A 14,996-nucleotide genomic window follows, 5' to 3' on the forward strand; every position below is an offset into this window, starting at 1 on the left:
TATCTTATCTTATTTGGCTAAGATAAGGGAGACGTTTGAATTATCTTATCTTATCTTATCTTATCTTATTTGGCTAAGATAAGGGAGACGTTTGAATTCGAAAGTTGGTTAGGACCTCTAGTGGGCTGGTTTCGAACCTTCTGGAAGGGCGAAGCGGGTCAGACCCTGGCAACCGGATTCGGGGACCGTTCCGGGTGTAGGATCCGTGGGCCGGATCCGTAACAATTACGTGTATCTCTAACGTGCCAGTTCAGCTTCCATCAACGGTGTTAGTAAGAAAAATGACGAAAAGACTAATGTTATTAACTTAAAATCTTTTAGAAATGAATTTGATTAAAAAAGATTTTCAAAGATTAAAATAAAAATAGCTAGATGTTTTAGGACCATTTTAACTATTTACTCCATTTGATTTACATGATTAAATCAAGTTTGTCTATTAAATTTATATAAATCTATTTAGGAGAAGTTGCAATGAATTTTTATTCCGGACATATTGATATAGTTTCGGTAGCAGAATCACTTTTGCGCAAACGCAAAGGAGGGAGGATCCTTCCATCCCTACCAACAAACAATCTTCGAGCATAGAGTCAGTAATCACGAATGAATTTTGAGTAAAAGCTGTAAGCTCAAACATATATGAACGAAGACGCAAGGCGGTGGAAGAGTAAGAAAGAAAGGATAAGAAGATATGCTGTTTCAGGTGGGGGGCCAAGGCAGCCGCCCCACGTTCTTCGAGATGGCGGCGGCCCAGCAGCTCCCCGCCAGCCTGCGCGCCGCCCTCACTTACTCTTTGGGAGTCTTCGCCCTCCGCCGCCCCTTCCTCCACCGCCTCCTCGACTACGAACATGAATCCTTCGCCCTCCTCATGCTCATCCTCGAAACTCACAGCTTGCGGACCACAGATGCTTCCTTTGCTGAATCTCTCTACGGTCTCCGAAGAAGACCCGTCAATGTTGCCCTCAAGATTGATGCTTCCACCGTTTCCCCTAATTCCGATAACGCTGCTCCCAATTCAGGTTTACAAAGGCGCCAGAAAGTTCTCTCTGTTGTTTTTCTGGTAACCCTAGTTCTCTCTTTCTTCCTGATTTGCTTCAATTGGAGAACATTGCTGTACTATACATAGTGGTAGCTAGCTGAATCTGGGTGTGTTTCTAGGTTGTGTTGCCCTATTTGAAGTCTAAGTTGCATTCAATCTACAACAAAGAAAGGGAAGCTAGGCTGCAGGCTACCCTCTGGGGTGATGATCAAAATGAAGGTTTTGATGCCACCCTCGGCTTCGAAGAGTCGAGGAGAACATTGGATTCTGATGCCAATGCATCTATTAGGGAGCGCGTCAGGAAGAGAGTTCAAAAGATTGTGGGGTTTTGCTACCCTTGGCTACATGCTACTACAGAGGGTATGTGTGTTCTGCTGTCTTATTGAAATGGTTATCTTGCTGAGACTTCGGATTAACTGATTCTTAATATCTTAACAATGTCACTGCAGGTTTGCAATTTGCTTACCAGCTATTATACCTTTTGGATGCCACTGGATACTACTCATTTGCATTGCATGCACTTGGGATACAAGTGTGCCGAGCTACAGGCCAAGAGATGGTACATATTTAGGATATTATAAAATCTGTCACACTACATTACTTTTATGTTACTCTTGTACTTGAGTGCTGTATTGTGGTGGGTGAATGAGAATAGACATGTTGTTTGCATTTTTTTCATTTCTTGTTTCACTGAATTGGGTTTTATTCCTTTCATGGGATTATAGATGGATACCTCTTCAAGAATTTCAAAGATACGTAGCCGAGAACGTGAGAGACTTCGTGGCCCTCAATGGTTGAAGGTATTTATCAATTAAACGCTAATTTAGATCAGTTTATTTCGTATTTTTAATGATATTTTTTTCTGAAAAAAAGGGAAAAAAAAAAGAAAAAAAAAAAATCATAACATGAACTGGGTTGCAGCTGAAGAATTTCATATTTTGTTGATTTTATTCATATTGTTCTGCCTATCCAAAGTCAAGATTCATTTTAACATTTGCAATCTTGACTTTGAATAAATGTTATGCTTTTTGTCCACATGAATCACCTTATATGATTATGTGATATATGTCATAATGCAGACCTTGCAAGGAGCACTGCTCAGCTGTATGTACACTGTACTGGATTATGCGCAAACTGGTTTGATTGCAGCTGTGTTCTTCTTTAAAGTGAGATGTCTTTTTCCCTCTTGATAAGTTTTCTTACTTAATATAGTAAAACAGTAAGCCAAAAATAATACTGAATCTTCTTAAACTTTGGTGTGTTTTAGCTTGTTTTATATATTGTTTGTTGGCTTAGATTTCTTAAAGTCAACAAAATGAACAACACCCACTATGGTATAGCCAACAGAGTTTTGGTTGGTACCATTGCCTGGGTGGTTCAGAAATCTTTGAGTGGTCTGTGTTCAACTTCTTCTGTCAAGTGGTACTTAAGTAATCTACCAGTGATGTGTGGTTAAATATGTTAGTTTGAGGAACATACTAGTTGAGACAGAGCACAATCATTAACACGTAATTTATGTGGAACATATAGATGATGGAATGGTGGTATCAGTCAGCCGAGGAGAGAATGTCAGCCCCGACAGTATATCCTCCACCCCCTCCTCCTCCTCCTCCAAAGGTGAATAAACGTTTTGTTTTTCATCTTCTTTCTTCATCAGTGTACTTCTATACATGTAAAATTGGTGTTTGAATCATACTAATTGAATAGGTCTACTTGCATCCTCTCTATGAACCGATCAAAAAATTGTGTTGGGCCATTGGCTAATATATATTCATACAACCAGGTAGCGAAAGAGGGAATCCCGCTGCCATCTGACAGAACAATTTGCCCCTTGTGCTCACAGAAGCGTGCAAATCCATCTGTAGTTACAATTTCGGGATTTGTCTTTTGCTATGCTTGCATATTTAAGTATATTACACAGGTGAGAATTCAATCTTGCAAGAGTTGGCAGGACCTAACGTTTGTGATGTCAAGTGTTAAATTCAACATGTATCACTTCTATTCCCTAATTTGTTTTGTTTATTGTGGTTCCTCATTACAGTATAAGCGTTGCCCAGTTACGCTGATGCCTGCAACAGTTGAGCAGATAAGGAGACTATTTCATGATGTCTAAGGTCTCACGTGGCTACAAGATTCTCAATTGTGGTTTTAGTTATATGTACATCTCTCTTAGTCTCTTCTATGTAGGGATGGGGGGTTTCACCGTTAGTATGGTAGGTACACGATGCAGAAGAGGAATGATTTTTGTTATTTTCCTCGTATTCATCCGTATAAAGTTCCAGCTATAACGAGCATGATTGTATGTAGTATGTATGTTACTTATAAAGCAATAAACAATAGTTACTGCAAAAAAGCAAAGGCATGATTTGCTTGTCCTTAATTATAGTTGCGCTTACAATATCATTAGCAGCAGCAAAACTGCGGAAGTAAAATCTTGAAACTATGTACGCATCAAATGCTCCAAGAGAACTAAACAATATACCCATTAAGATCCCCTTTTTTATTATTAAGAAAAATTAACCATATTATTCTAGGGCTAACCACGCTTCATGCAGAACGAAAGAACGTAAGAACCATGGGACGCGAGCTCAAACTTCACAAACACTTTCTTCGAACGCTCTTTCTAGTCTTGTCTTACATGTTGAAGTACTTGATTTCAGTTTTGCATCCTGCAACACCAGCAACTCTGGTTAAGTTTAATAAAACTTCAATTCAACTAATATATAGGTTTATTATGCACTATTGATATATCAACTACCTAACCTAATTATCAACTTATAACACTAAATGTAGTACCTTTCTTCCACTGTTGTTCAAGCTTGACTCCATGTCCTGACCAGTATGAGTCCAGTAGCTGCCGACAGTACCTATGATGGGGGTCTCGTCGGGGCTCTTGCTTCTAGTCCTTCTTGAAGATCTTGATAGGGAATGCATCCTGATCTCTTCAATTGTCAATGCTCCTAGAATTGGTCTATCCTCATTACTCCATGAGGATCCTCTACCTCCCTTTGGTGTCTGTTCTCCCACTGAACTGTTGTTCACCGAAACAGGCGTGCCTTCCGGTTCAACCAACCAGCTGGATAGGCTGGTGTCAACGCCAATCTCTAGCTTGTTATCATTCGCCTTCTGCCTTGCCTTGCGTTTTGAGAGCTTCATATTTGGCTCTGGACTGAGGGATATTGCTATGTCCTCCACTGCTGAATTGTTGATGTTTTCTTTATCATTGTTCTTCAGTGACTTAAGCAATGTGGATTTGGCCACCCTCCCTTGTGTATCAACATTCTCAATTGGATTCAACACAGAGGAAATATCATGAACCCTTTCTTGAGTTTCTTCTTTCTTGTCCTGCCTCAGGCTATTAACTTCGGTCTCCGCTATTTCAGCCGATGAAATTGGTTTCCTATAATCAGTCGACAGCGAAAACAACGACTCTGAAGACTCTTCTTGAATTCCATTGACATCACCACCTTCTTCTCTGGCAGAAGAATTTATTTCTTCAGGATTCACCTTCTCTTTGGCAATGCAATTTTGTTGCTCAGCAGGTTTTGCTATGTCTGCTTCCTTGTCGGATGAAGAGAATCCAGCCGGCTTGGACGAGTTCCCTTGAACCTTTTCCCGAACAGTTGGTGCGCTTGATCCTAATGCTTCAGAATCCTCCTCTCCAACTCCAAGAAGAAGTTGTTGCTGCTGCTGCATTGGACTGTTAACTTCAGTAGTGTCGGCATTTTGAGCAGCAGAAATCTGTTTAGTGGAGCCAATGGAGAGAGAAAACAGCGACTCCGAAAACTCTTGTTCTCCTTCTCCTTGGTGTTCATCTTTTTTCTCACCTCTTCTTCCAAGTCTCTCTTCTTCATCCTTGGTAGGTGTGGCCGCATGAGCTGCTTCAGCACTTCGATTCAATAATTCATATTGCAATTCGATTCTGATATGAAAATGACGGATAATGAAAGTTCAAAATAAATTAAAGGAATAACACAGAATAAACAAAAAGCATGGAAAGCTAGCTAGCTTACTTGGAATGAAGGGACTGTGTAGCAGTTGGATTGGAGCGTTTAGAGCGTTTGCAAGAACCAAAACAAGTAGGTAGAAAGCACCTCATCATGAATGGATATAGTTGAGAAAAAGGTCACTTTCTAAAGAGAAAGAAAAAAGCGGAGAGGGGATTGAGGGACTGAAATGGAAGAAAAGAGGGAGGAAGGTAGGGAGCTTTTGAAATTTGACCGTTGAGATTCTCGTCTATCTCTGGGCCCACCCATTTATGTGGACTCTACTACTTGAACAGGTTTGACTTTGACCACTCACTCCACTTCAATTATTCATAATCATACATCTGTTTTTGACACAAATAGTAGGTATTAATAACTCATTTTCCATCAAGGCCAAAAGGGAATAATTTAGTAGCTCTGAATTTTGTTAAGGGAAGAAATGTTTCTCAATGACTTATTTGAAGATGGACAAGTGATATTTAACACTATTTAATAATGTTATTGACAATTTTTATATGAAGTTAATTAGAGAGTGGAATTTTTTTTAGTTAATATCAGTTAATTTTTTAAGTATTTTTATTTTAAATTTTAAATTTTAAATTTTTAATTTTTTAATAGGTCTAAACTTACCAACATAACATATAAGTCAAAAAGAATTATCTAGCACCGGAGTCTTTTTTTTGTTGGACTACTTTTTCGGTTGGTGCAACTTTGCTAATTAATACGATTTTCAAATATGCTTTCATCGTCTTTCATTAAATTGAATAATAATATGAGTGACAAGTTATATATTTCAGTGACACAGTTATATACACAAGTAAAATGTACAAGATTTACCAAGGGCCCTATTGCGCACTATCCTGCAAAAGCCAAAGTAAGAGGAATTTTAGATGACAACTTTTGGGACTCCAAATCCATGCAGATTCTCTCGCTTTTCTCTCATACGTCCATTCCCATCTCATTTCCCAATGAAAAATGACGAAAACAAAATCACCCATCATGTTATTTGAAGTACTTTAATCAACTCAATTAATATTATATTCTGCTCCTCATTTATTAATAATTATATCACACCTGATATTTTGGGTAACTATGGTATGCTTATTACGTAAAATAAACATTTAATTTGAAGTAAAAAAAAATACAAAATTAATTTAACCCCAAAACTTTCAATATTATTTCAAAGCAAAAGAAATACTATTATATACATTAATATGGTCTGTGGAGTAGTAAGGACTAGGAGTACTATAATTGATAATTTTCAGTTCAAGATCCAAAACCAGCATTCAAATATCCAACCCCCTTTTAATGAATTTTATTATAAGTCAGAATCAAAATATTTAATTAGAAGAAGAATAAATAAACATAATTGAAAAGCAAAAAGAAGAAAGGAAAAGTGTATCACAGCCAAGAACACTTACGTTTAGCTTGAGCCTCTCCAAAAAGAGAACAACTCTATATTCGTTTTGTTTTAACTAATCACAATTAGAGCTCACATAATTTTCAAAAGGAGAAAGTCAACATAGCATGCATGGAAAGTTTGTGTGTGGTTCCATTCCTTCTGTCCATATCCAAAAACCAACATAACAATTAGATGAATGACTGTTGTAATTAATAATAAGATTAAAGAAAAAAAAGGATTAATTAATTGGAGGCTTAGCTTTTGGTTGAGCTGAGGTAGGTACATCTAGAAATGTGAGAGGGGACCAGCCATACATAGCAACAAAGCATAGAGCCATAGATTGAGCGAGTGATAATGATCACAATATATAAACCAAGTGGCAACTTCACCAGCTGCCACCAAATCTAACCTTCTTTCTTTCTTCTTTATTTCTTTATTTCCATTGGAGATTGGTGTCACTAACTCTTACTATTAATAATAATATTAAAAGCACAAGAAAGAAAGGGTGTGCAGGTAAAAATCAGGCTCCACAGACACTGTTTCTCTAAAAAGTTGTTGCCACTCACATTCTTATCTTGTTTCACGGATTGTGTTTTTGTTTTTTTCATGGTACGTCACCTTCTTCTTCTTCTTCCCCTCAAAACTTTGCTTGCTTATGCCGTATTATAAAAATATTCTCCTCTTCTTGGATGATTAATTATTTAGTGATTATTAGACATTGTTCTTTAATCTTTACACTTAAAGAAGAAAACTATGCATGTGAATTCTATTTCCTTATTCCTAGCTCCATCCAAANCTTCTTGAAGGAGCTTAATTGCCAGAAAACCATGGAGGCAGTGAATCAGAAATCTCTTGAGAGAGCGGTTTCAATGAGAGCCTTGCAAATGGGAAACTCATTTCCATGTATGGTTTGTGTTGTTGGATTCCTCTTTGGAGTGTGCCTTGCCTCTTTCATCTTGGCTGCTCTTACTTCCACCTTTCAGCTTGGCATTGGTCGCTTCTCATTCTCAATGCTTAATTTAACATTCCATTCTGACTCTCTTTCTCACTCTAATAATACCATAAGTAAGTCAATCTTCTTCTACTTTTGATTATCTTTATTTCTCTGTTTCTGTTTCTACCATTTGATGATGGTTCTTAATTGAAGTTGACATGACAAATTCAGTACACTTTGTTAATCTTGTTGAAAAAGGAACAACAATTATCGGCTAAATTTAAAGCAAAGAATATTGGATTCTTCAATTGATGATTAGATGAATGAATGAATAAATTCTAAGGCTTGTACCTGAAGCAACTTGAAATCATACCAACACTTTCTTTAGGCTACTCTGTCCGAATATGGCACATTATTTTGCATTGCATAATCAATCAATATTAAATTTTCTTGGGACATTCTTGCAGTTATCAATTTGGATATGATCAATTTTATAGGGGTATTAGATTATATTAATGTCAAATGTCATAATGTATTTTTTCTCTTATGGTGACAAGAACAGACTGCAATGTTAATGCTAAGGGAACACAGAGGCTAACAGATTTCAACAGCAGAAAAGATAAAGAAAATGAGGATAGTGTCTCTATGCTTTATTCAGGTTGGAGTTGTGTGTTAACTAAATCTGAAAGTGAGGCAAATGAGTGCTTGCACAAACTTGGAATCAGTAGGTCCATTTTGCCTTATGCCCCACATTTGGAAGACTGCAAAGCCAGGACACAGCTATTCGAACGTCTCGATAAGCGAACAGGAAATGAGAACTTCCCTCAATGGACAAGTTGGAAAGGATTTTTGGACATGCACCATGTTGCTACAACCAGTGACCAGACTCAAAATTTCAGGCATCAAGCTGTAACTAAGGGTGCTTATCCACCTTGGGTATGTCTTTTTAGTATTTGTGCCATATTGTTAGATTTCTTCGGGATAAGGTCGAATCGCGTAAGCTAGACTCACCAATTATAATGTCAACTACTTGCCGGTTCAAACTTCAAACCTAAACCATTTTCTTATTATAAGCTTTTGGCAGATTGCAGGATCTGATGAAGAAAATTACCCATTGACTAGGAAAGTGCAACGTGACATATGGATCCATCAGCATCCCTTAAACTGTAGCAATCCGGATGTCAAGTTCCTTGTAGCTGACTGGGAAAAATTACCAGGATTCGGCATTGGTGCTCAGTTTGCTGGAATGAGTGGACTCCTTGCTATTGCAATCAATGAAGGCAGAGTTCTTGTAACTAAATATTACAATAGAGCTGACCATGGTGGCTGCAAAGGTATAATAAAAAAGACCAATACAGTTGCTTGCTTCATCTCTTCTGATTTAGGTTCAATTCCGTTTTAACAACTTTTGCATACAATCATTGTGAACATAAAATGTGTATGCAGGGTCTTCCCGGTCTAGTTGGAGTTGTTACTTCTTTCCAGAAGCCTCCCTAGAGTGTCGTCGACGAGCATTAGAACTAATGAAAAGCGAAGATGCTTGGAGTAAAGGAATTTTGACTGCGAAAGAAAATTACACATCAAAGCATATATGGGCAGGGCCAACTCCTAGGTAAGTTCCAACTACAACTGCAGTTATACATTAATGATTACTTAAAGAATTTTAGTTTTTATGGTGCAGAATATGGGGTGAACCTTGGAAGTATCTGCAACCAACAACTGATATAAATGGCAGCTTGATTACTTCACATAGAAAGATGGATATGCGGTGGTGGAGGGCACAGGTAGGGTACTCATAAGAAATGCATTAAAGAGTTATGTCCACATTTTCCCAATTTTCTTCAGTGATCAGTTTCCCTCTTATTTTGTGTGACTGCTTCATGAATTCATGTTGATGCCACAAATATTGTTTCCAGGCTGTGCGTTACTTAATGAGGTTCCCAACTGAGTACACATGCAGCCTATTGAATGAAGCTCGACATGCTGCATTCGGAAAATTAGCTGCGAAAATGGTGCATGAAGGTCTTGCTGGAGACTGGACAAAGGTTAACTTACTAAAATACTTTTTGGGACATAAAATACTGACTTAGAGTAGAATATACATGACCATGAAAATTGCTTTTGATTTTGTTATAATTTTGCTTCTGGTGGTATTTCAGGGAAGTAATAATAAGCCAAGATCTGAAATTGATGAATATGTGTGGTCCAATCACAAGCCATGGGTTCCTAGGCCTCTTCTAAGCATGCATGTAAGGATGGGAGACAAAGCATGTGAAATGAAAGTGGTTGAATTTGAAGAATACATGCATCTTGCTGATAGGATTAGGAGGCACTTCCCAAACCTCAACAACATTTGGCTCTCCACTGAGATGCAGGTACTAGTACTACTACTACTACTACACATCTACTTAATTTTTCAATCGTTGTTCTTGTTAAAAGTGTCTGACATTACTAAGAACCTAACTTGATTCAGGAAGTCATTGACAAAACCAAAGAATATTCTCATTGGAACTTTCACTATACAAAGGTAAGACGCCAAGACAGGATGAATGTTTCAATGGCTGAGTATGAAGCCAGCCTTGGGAGGGAGACCAGCACCAATTACCCACTGGTTAATTTCCTCATGGCTGCTGACTCTGATTTCTTCATTGGAGCATTGGGTTCTTCATGGTGCTTCCTCATAGATGGTATGAGAAATACTGGGGGGAAGGTAATGGCTGGCTATTTGAGCGTTAACAAAGACAGATTTTGGTAGAATAATTCTACCTCTTGTAAATTAATATATAGTTATTAAGTCTTTTATTTTTGGTGATATGACATGGATTCTTTGTAGTATGTGTCAAAAATAGTTCGTGGAAATAAGATTGAAGTTCTTTACTATTTCCGGTTTATGATGTTTCCTTTTCAAAAGAAGATTCAAATTCTTGATGACAGACAGAACAACAAACAATGAAGAGAATGCCACTCTCAAAAGTGTAATCTAGATAATCATTGACATAGGTGTAGATACAAATATTGGTGACTAATGAAAATTAGAATGAAGCCACGCGATTGAAGGAGGAGTATAAACTCTTCCTCTTCAATTTTCACTTCACATGACAATACAACAATTTCTAGAAGAAAAAGCTTTCTTCGCCAAACTTGAGAAGAAATAAAAAAATAAAGGCACATTTTTCTTAGCTAGTAACAAACAATTGGTTGCCCAAGAAATCTCTAGTAGAATATTCTTGGAGAAACAATCCAATGCAGAATGAGAAAGTCAGCTGTGGCTGTTTGCACAAAAAAAGACTCTTTGTGCAACAATTATCAAAGTGGAAATATACCCAGAGACCGTGAATCCATGTTGTTACTATTATTCTTCAAGGTCTTCAGTTCCCTGATGCAAAGCACCACCCTCACTGCCTCTTGCTGCTGTCTGCTTCTTATTTTTCTTACTTCTGGCTTTCTTAGCCTTCATTCTGCGTTTCTTCTCATTGGCATCCACCCATTTGTAGTCCGAAGGTATGTTGAAAGGGTCAACTTCATCTTTGTATCTGTGACTATCGGAGTCGCTGGACTGCCCTCCGCGACTTCCTTTCATCCATGAAATCCACGATGTTGAACCCTCCGGTTCCTTGGATTTCGCATCCTGGAAATGTGCTGGGCTGGAGAGTGGAGTTGAAAACTCCTCTGCTGGCTGAAGCTCCTCAAACTTCGTAAAGGTGACAAGAACTCGAATGGTAGGGACTATTGGGATAGCAACCTGAGTGGCACCAGAGATTATTATCGTTAAAAAACAGAAGCCTTTGTATAACAACACTGACAATGACAAACCAATTAACCATCAGGTTAAGACCCAGACAGGCAGAAATCAGGCACTCCACTCGCATTTTAGTAACTTATGTTTAGTATAGTATAGCTTGAAATCTAAATCAAATTAGCAAATGAAATCCATGAAGTGAGAAGTCAAAGCATGGCCAGAACTACTTGCAAGCAATTAATCAAAACGAAACGAAAAAATGAAAGAAGCAAACCGCTCCAATTCATTGTTTTACTCAGACTATGATAGATAACACTAACAGCAGTATCATGTCATGTCATGCACAAATGCCAGTACAAGAATAACCAAACAATAGAAACAGAGTCAAGTCACATGAATCTCCTCAATATTCTGAAGCTTTAAGTTGCCAACTCCAAAATAATGCAATGTACAGAAAAATGATGCCTAAAAAATTAAAAACCTATAGTTATTATGGTAATATGATTACCTTGACGGGAAAAGTTCCAAGAGGAAGCTTAGTTGTCAAAAGCTCCCTCAGTCTTCTAACAGCCTTAACCTTATTTGCTAAGATGTCAAGTAGAGGCAAAAGCTCATCCGTTTTCAAAGGGAAATCTGGTGTTAACCACAAGACAGGTCTTAAACCCTTTTTATACTCACTCTCATTCTTAGACTCAGTGGCTGTTCCTTTCTTCTTCTTCTTCTTATTGCTTTTGTCTTTTCCCTTCCTAGTGTCTCCACTATCTTCCTTCAAGTCAGATGCTGACTTTTGCTGATCACTTGACTTCTGGTTGCTACCTTCTGAGCCAAACTTCGAAACTTTCTTCAAAGTTTTTGACTCCTCAGGATCATCACTGCTACTCTTGATGTTTTTCTTGTTCCAACCAAACCAACTCTTCTTCTCTTTAACCACACCATTGGCTTCAGGATTCTCAAAGGTAGCTGCTGAGCCATTTTCTTGACTGTCTCCATGTTCCTCATCATCACACACCATATCAGCATTCCCCATACGTAGTGCAGAATCCAGTTGAATTCTTTCCTCAGCAGTCAATACATCATCATACTCATCATTGTTTTCCCCATTTATCATACTTTCTCCATCCTCCACAGCAAAAAGCTCTTCGTCTGACATAGCACCTGGCACCCGTCTTGATTTCACACTAACCATCACATGAAGCATGTCATAAACTTTTGCCTTCCAGTTCCCAACCATCTCAGTCTTCTCTTGGCGCCTCCAATTTAAATGGGGAATAAGCTCAGCCTGTGTAACATCAATACCCGGCCTATACATATTTGTCTGAGACATCAAGGAAACTTCATGAGCAACTTCAGCTTCTGTTGGTTGTGTACCAGCACCTTCCAAAGCATTTGTTATTTCCTTTTCTTTATGAGAAAGAGCAATCAAAGAACCAGGTGGCAGAGTTACATTACCATCCTCAGAAGCATATCCATCTCCAAGAAACAAAAATGTCTGGTCTGATCGTTGGATGCGTAAACCGTCAAAACCAGCAAGTGTCATATCAGCACGAAGATTAGAACCACGCTTCCAGATGCGATATGTGTCTGAAGGAGCTATGCGTCCAATAAAAGGAATGACAGAGCTCTCAAAATGGAAAGTTATCTCCATATAAAAGTCACGTATGCGAGCTGCCGAAGCAATGATGCGGGGAAGTCTACGACACCATTTAGCCCAAGCCAGAGGTTGATAATGCCGCGCGATAATCATGGCAATTGCTTCCTCCCTGGTGCACACTGCTTCTTGGAGAGCACTCCAACCATTCTCATTCTGAAGACTCCAATCTGCGCCTGCAGCCATCAATATCTCAGCAGAGATTGGATCTCTGAGACGTACTGCAAGGTGAAGAGGGGTCTCCCTACCAGGAACATCACGTCGATCAATAACTGCAGAGACCTCATCAGCTCGAAGCTCAGCGGCAAGAGATTCAGCCTCTGTATTCACCTCACCAGCCTTGGCAAGCCTAGGCAGGGTGGAAACAATGCGCTGTAAGGCAACATGGTCGCGCCTGGCAACAGCCAAGTGGGCAGGACTATGTGCATATTTAGCTAAATCTTCCACTGATTTGTCCCCTATCTCTCTCTTTTCTCTCCTAGCCCCTCCTATACTACCATCATGAACAACTCCATTTGTTTCCATGGTTGGTCAATCTTGTGTTACGACGCAGAATTGCCACAGGCCTCACTCACACCATTGCTTTGCTTTTACGATTCACAAACAGTAAGCAATTGCCATGGTTTAAATTGACTAGGGAAGACCACCAAAACGGGGTAACTTGTGCCTACTTGAATAGTAGTATAAATTTGTTGCTCTACCCTGCCACGATGAAGCTCCACTATTAAATTGGCAGGGACTACTTGAACTGGGCAAAATTTTTTTGAAGAAAGAACAACAATAAAAATAATATTTTGGGGAACTGTGCTTTGCTTCAAATTCCTTCACCATTCCTGATTCTCCCCCCAAAATTCGAACTCGAACTCGCAAGTACAAGCGTGCAAGGGGGTGATCTTGCGGTCCATGGAAAAGGAGCTCCAATCAAATCAAATTAAATCTGCAAAAAAAAAGAAAAAAGAAAAAAAGAACTGAGTCGAGAACCACCGAACAGTAACAGTAACAAACAAGGATTTATGCATAGTATAAGCTAAGATCAATTCCACCCACTACGCGGTTCTTAGCAGCACCCCTCCAATTGTAACCGCAACGAGTAACATGGGGTAAAAAATATATATAATTTTAAATAAATAAATTATAGAGGTTGATGAAGTTGAAAGCAACAAATTTGAGAAATTGACAGGGGGGAGTTGGGAAGATAGAGAGTAAACCTAGAAAATTTGGTAGCATTTGGGAGGGTAAAGTTAAAGTGTCTGCATCAATGGAAGAGGAAGAAGTGAAAGATCCGTGAATGATTAGTGTCTTTTAGTTTGCATGAATTTCCGAATGAGTTTTCAGCAAACAAGAATCCAAGAGAAAAAAAAAAGTACTACGTACCTGACTCTGAATTATCACAGCAAAATTGAAAGAGAAACAGAGCGATCTAGTTCAGTGTGAATGATTGTAGTAGCTCCCGCTTCAGCTTCTTAGGGTTGTTCCTCTTCCTTCAACTTCGAACTTCAAAGTTCCCCAAATTGTTTGAAAAAAAAAAAGAAAAAAGAAAAAGAAAAGAAGAGGAAAGGAAAGGTGATCGGACGGTGGATATGAAAGAGGAAGATGGGATCTGACGGTGAGGATGGGATGGACCATTAAATGGTGAAAAGGGACAACACAACTCAAAAGGAAAGAGAGGGGGACTCCCGCTGGACTCGCCTCCTATATTTTCTCTGACAAGGGTCTTCTTAAAAGTTAAAACTGTAATCTAGGAGAGTTATTTAAAAACTTATTAATTAATTAATTAATTAACTAATATAATGTAATATACTACTGTTATGCCATTAATTTAAAAGTTTTACACTCAAATTTTAGAAATAGTAAAACAACTTTTATATTACCATTAGACATTAGATATATTGTTGTAATAATGTGGTGGTGGTTGTTGTGCGTTGCATTTGCAGTAGTGAAGAAACGGGATTCTCCTTCTACTTTCAAAATTAACAAATTTTTTCCTATAAATGATTAAATATAATTCTCTGTTTTTTATTTGTAGAGTAATAATCCCATTTACTTATGCCTTGCCTTGTTCGGTGGAACTAACTCAATTTAGTTTACTTTGTTGATGAGTTAGTTACTTTGAAGAGGATCCCCCTGCAAGATTACTTTTCTCATGGCTCTTGATTGTAGCTCCAGCAAGGGTAAATCATTCATGCTTTCTTCCTCTCCCTTTTTTTTTTAGTAAAATGGTAAATAAATTTTTTAAAATTTATATTTCGAA

General features: G+C 38.3%; 4 protein-coding genes across 7 annotated transcripts; 2 read left to right on the forward strand and 2 right to left on the reverse strand.

Moving 5' to 3' along the window:
• Positions 504 to 3,389, forward strand: LOC107645788 (peroxisome biogenesis protein 12). Of its 2 annotated transcripts, XM_016349904.2 has the most exons (8): positions 504 to 1,057; positions 1,156 to 1,396; positions 1,486 to 1,595; positions 1,762 to 1,836; positions 2,116 to 2,202; positions 2,567 to 2,653; positions 2,820 to 2,957; positions 3,078 to 3,389. In XM_016349904.2, the coding sequence occupies exons 1-8, from the start codon at positions 689 to 691 to the stop codon at positions 3,147 to 3,149; spliced, it is 1,179 nt and encodes a 392-aa protein (XP_016205390.1). In that variant the 5' UTR covers positions 504 to 688; the 3' UTR covers positions 3,150 to 3,389. The 2 variants fall into 2 exon arrangements, with proteins under 2 accessions (XP_016205390.1, XP_020959769.1); XM_021104110.1 differs by lacking the exon at positions 3,078 to 3,389 and having other exon boundaries at positions 2,744 to 2,921.
• LOC107645787 lies at positions 3,381 to 5,307 on the reverse strand. 2 transcript variants are annotated; one of them, XM_016349901.2, is made up of 4 exons: positions 5,050 to 5,307; positions 4,557 to 4,958; positions 3,833 to 4,517; positions 3,381 to 3,705 (listed from the first exon to the last, which is right to left on the reverse strand). In XM_016349901.2, the coding sequence occupies exons 1-4, from the start codon at positions 5,136 to 5,138 to the stop codon at positions 3,625 to 3,627; spliced, it is 1,257 nt and encodes a 418-aa protein (XP_016205387.1). In that variant the 5' UTR covers positions 5,139 to 5,307; the 3' UTR covers positions 3,381 to 3,624. The 2 variants fall into 2 exon arrangements, with proteins under 2 accessions (XP_016205387.1, XP_016205386.1); XM_016349900.2 differs by having other exon boundaries at positions 3,833 to 4,958.
• Positions 7,221 to 10,238, forward strand: LOC107645786. The gene is made up of 8 exons (XM_016349899.2): positions 7,221 to 7,489; positions 7,921 to 8,294; positions 8,443 to 8,692; positions 8,805 to 8,970; positions 9,040 to 9,142; positions 9,275 to 9,403; positions 9,518 to 9,733; positions 9,832 to 10,238. The coding sequence occupies exons 1-8, from the start codon at positions 7,252 to 7,254 to the stop codon at positions 10,111 to 10,113; spliced, it is 1,758 nt and encodes a 585-aa protein (XP_016205385.1). The 5' UTR covers positions 7,221 to 7,251; the 3' UTR covers positions 10,114 to 10,238.
• Positions 10,410 to 14,448, reverse strand: LOC107645784 (ankyrin repeat domain-containing protein 13C). 2 transcript variants are annotated; one of them, XM_016349895.2, is made up of 3 exons: positions 14,120 to 14,274; positions 11,606 to 13,682; positions 10,410 to 11,100 (listed from the first exon to the last, which is right to left on the reverse strand). In XM_016349895.2, the coding sequence occupies exons 2-3, from the start codon at positions 13,268 to 13,270 to the stop codon at positions 10,711 to 10,713; spliced, it is 2,055 nt and encodes a 684-aa protein (XP_016205381.1). In that variant the 5' UTR covers positions 13,271 to 13,682; positions 14,120 to 14,274; the 3' UTR covers positions 10,410 to 10,710. The 2 variants fall into 2 exon arrangements, with proteins under 2 accessions (XP_016205381.1, XP_016205384.1); XM_016349898.2 differs by having other exon boundaries at positions 10,771 to 11,126; positions 14,120 to 14,448.

Source organism: Arachis ipaensis, chromosome B06 (assembly GCF_000816755.2).
Source record: "Arachis ipaensis cultivar K30076 chromosome B06, Araip1.1, whole genome shotgun sequence".
NCBI classification, from domain to species: Eukaryota; Viridiplantae; Streptophyta; class Magnoliopsida; order Fabales; family Fabaceae; genus Arachis; species Arachis ipaensis.

Bases quoted from the DNA above. Each gene is read 5' to 3' on its own strand.
- LOC107645787 (XM_016349900.2), bottom strand. From the start codon at position 5,138: ATGATGAGGTGCTTTCTACCTACTTGTTTTGGTTCTTGCAAACGCTCT. The intron at 4,959-5,049 runs GTAAGCTAGCTA...TTTTCATATCAG, and splicing joins ACACAGTCCCTTCATTCCAA to AATCGAATTGCAATATGAAT. The intron at 3,706-3,832 runs GTACTACATTTA...CTGGTGTTGCAG, and splicing joins TGAACAACAGTGGAAGAAAG to GATGCAAAACTGAAATCAAG.
- LOC107645788 (XM_016349904.2), top strand. From the start codon at position 689: ATGCTGTTTCAGGTGGGGGGCCAAGGCAGCCGCCCCACGTTCTTCGAG. The intron at 1,397-1,485 runs GTATGTGTGTTC...ATGTCACTGCAG, and splicing joins GCTACATGCTACTACAGAGG to GTTTGCAATTTGCTTACCAG. The intron at 2,203-2,566 runs GTGAGATGTCTT...TGGAACATATAG, and splicing joins CAGCTGTGTTCTTCTTTAAA to ATGATGGAATGGTGGTATCA.
- LOC107645786 (XM_016349899.2), top strand. From the start codon at position 7,252: ATGGAGGCAGTGAATCAGAAATCTCTTGAGAGAGCGGTTTCAATGAGA. The intron at 7,490-7,920 runs GTAAGTCAATCT...TGACAAGAACAG, and splicing joins TCACTCTAATAATACCATAA to ACTGCAATGTTAATGCTAAG. The intron at 9,143-9,274 runs GTAGGGTACTCA...TATTGTTTCCAG, and splicing joins TGCGGTGGTGGAGGGCACAG to GCTGTGCGTTACTTAATGAG.
- LOC107645784 (XM_016349895.2), bottom strand. From the start codon at position 13,270: ATGGAAACAAATGGAGTTGTTCATGATGGTAGTATAGGAGGGGCTAGG. The intron at 11,101-11,605 runs GTAATCATATTA...GGTGCCACTCAG, and splicing joins TTGGAACTTTTCCCGTCAAG to GTTGCTATCCCAATAGTCCC.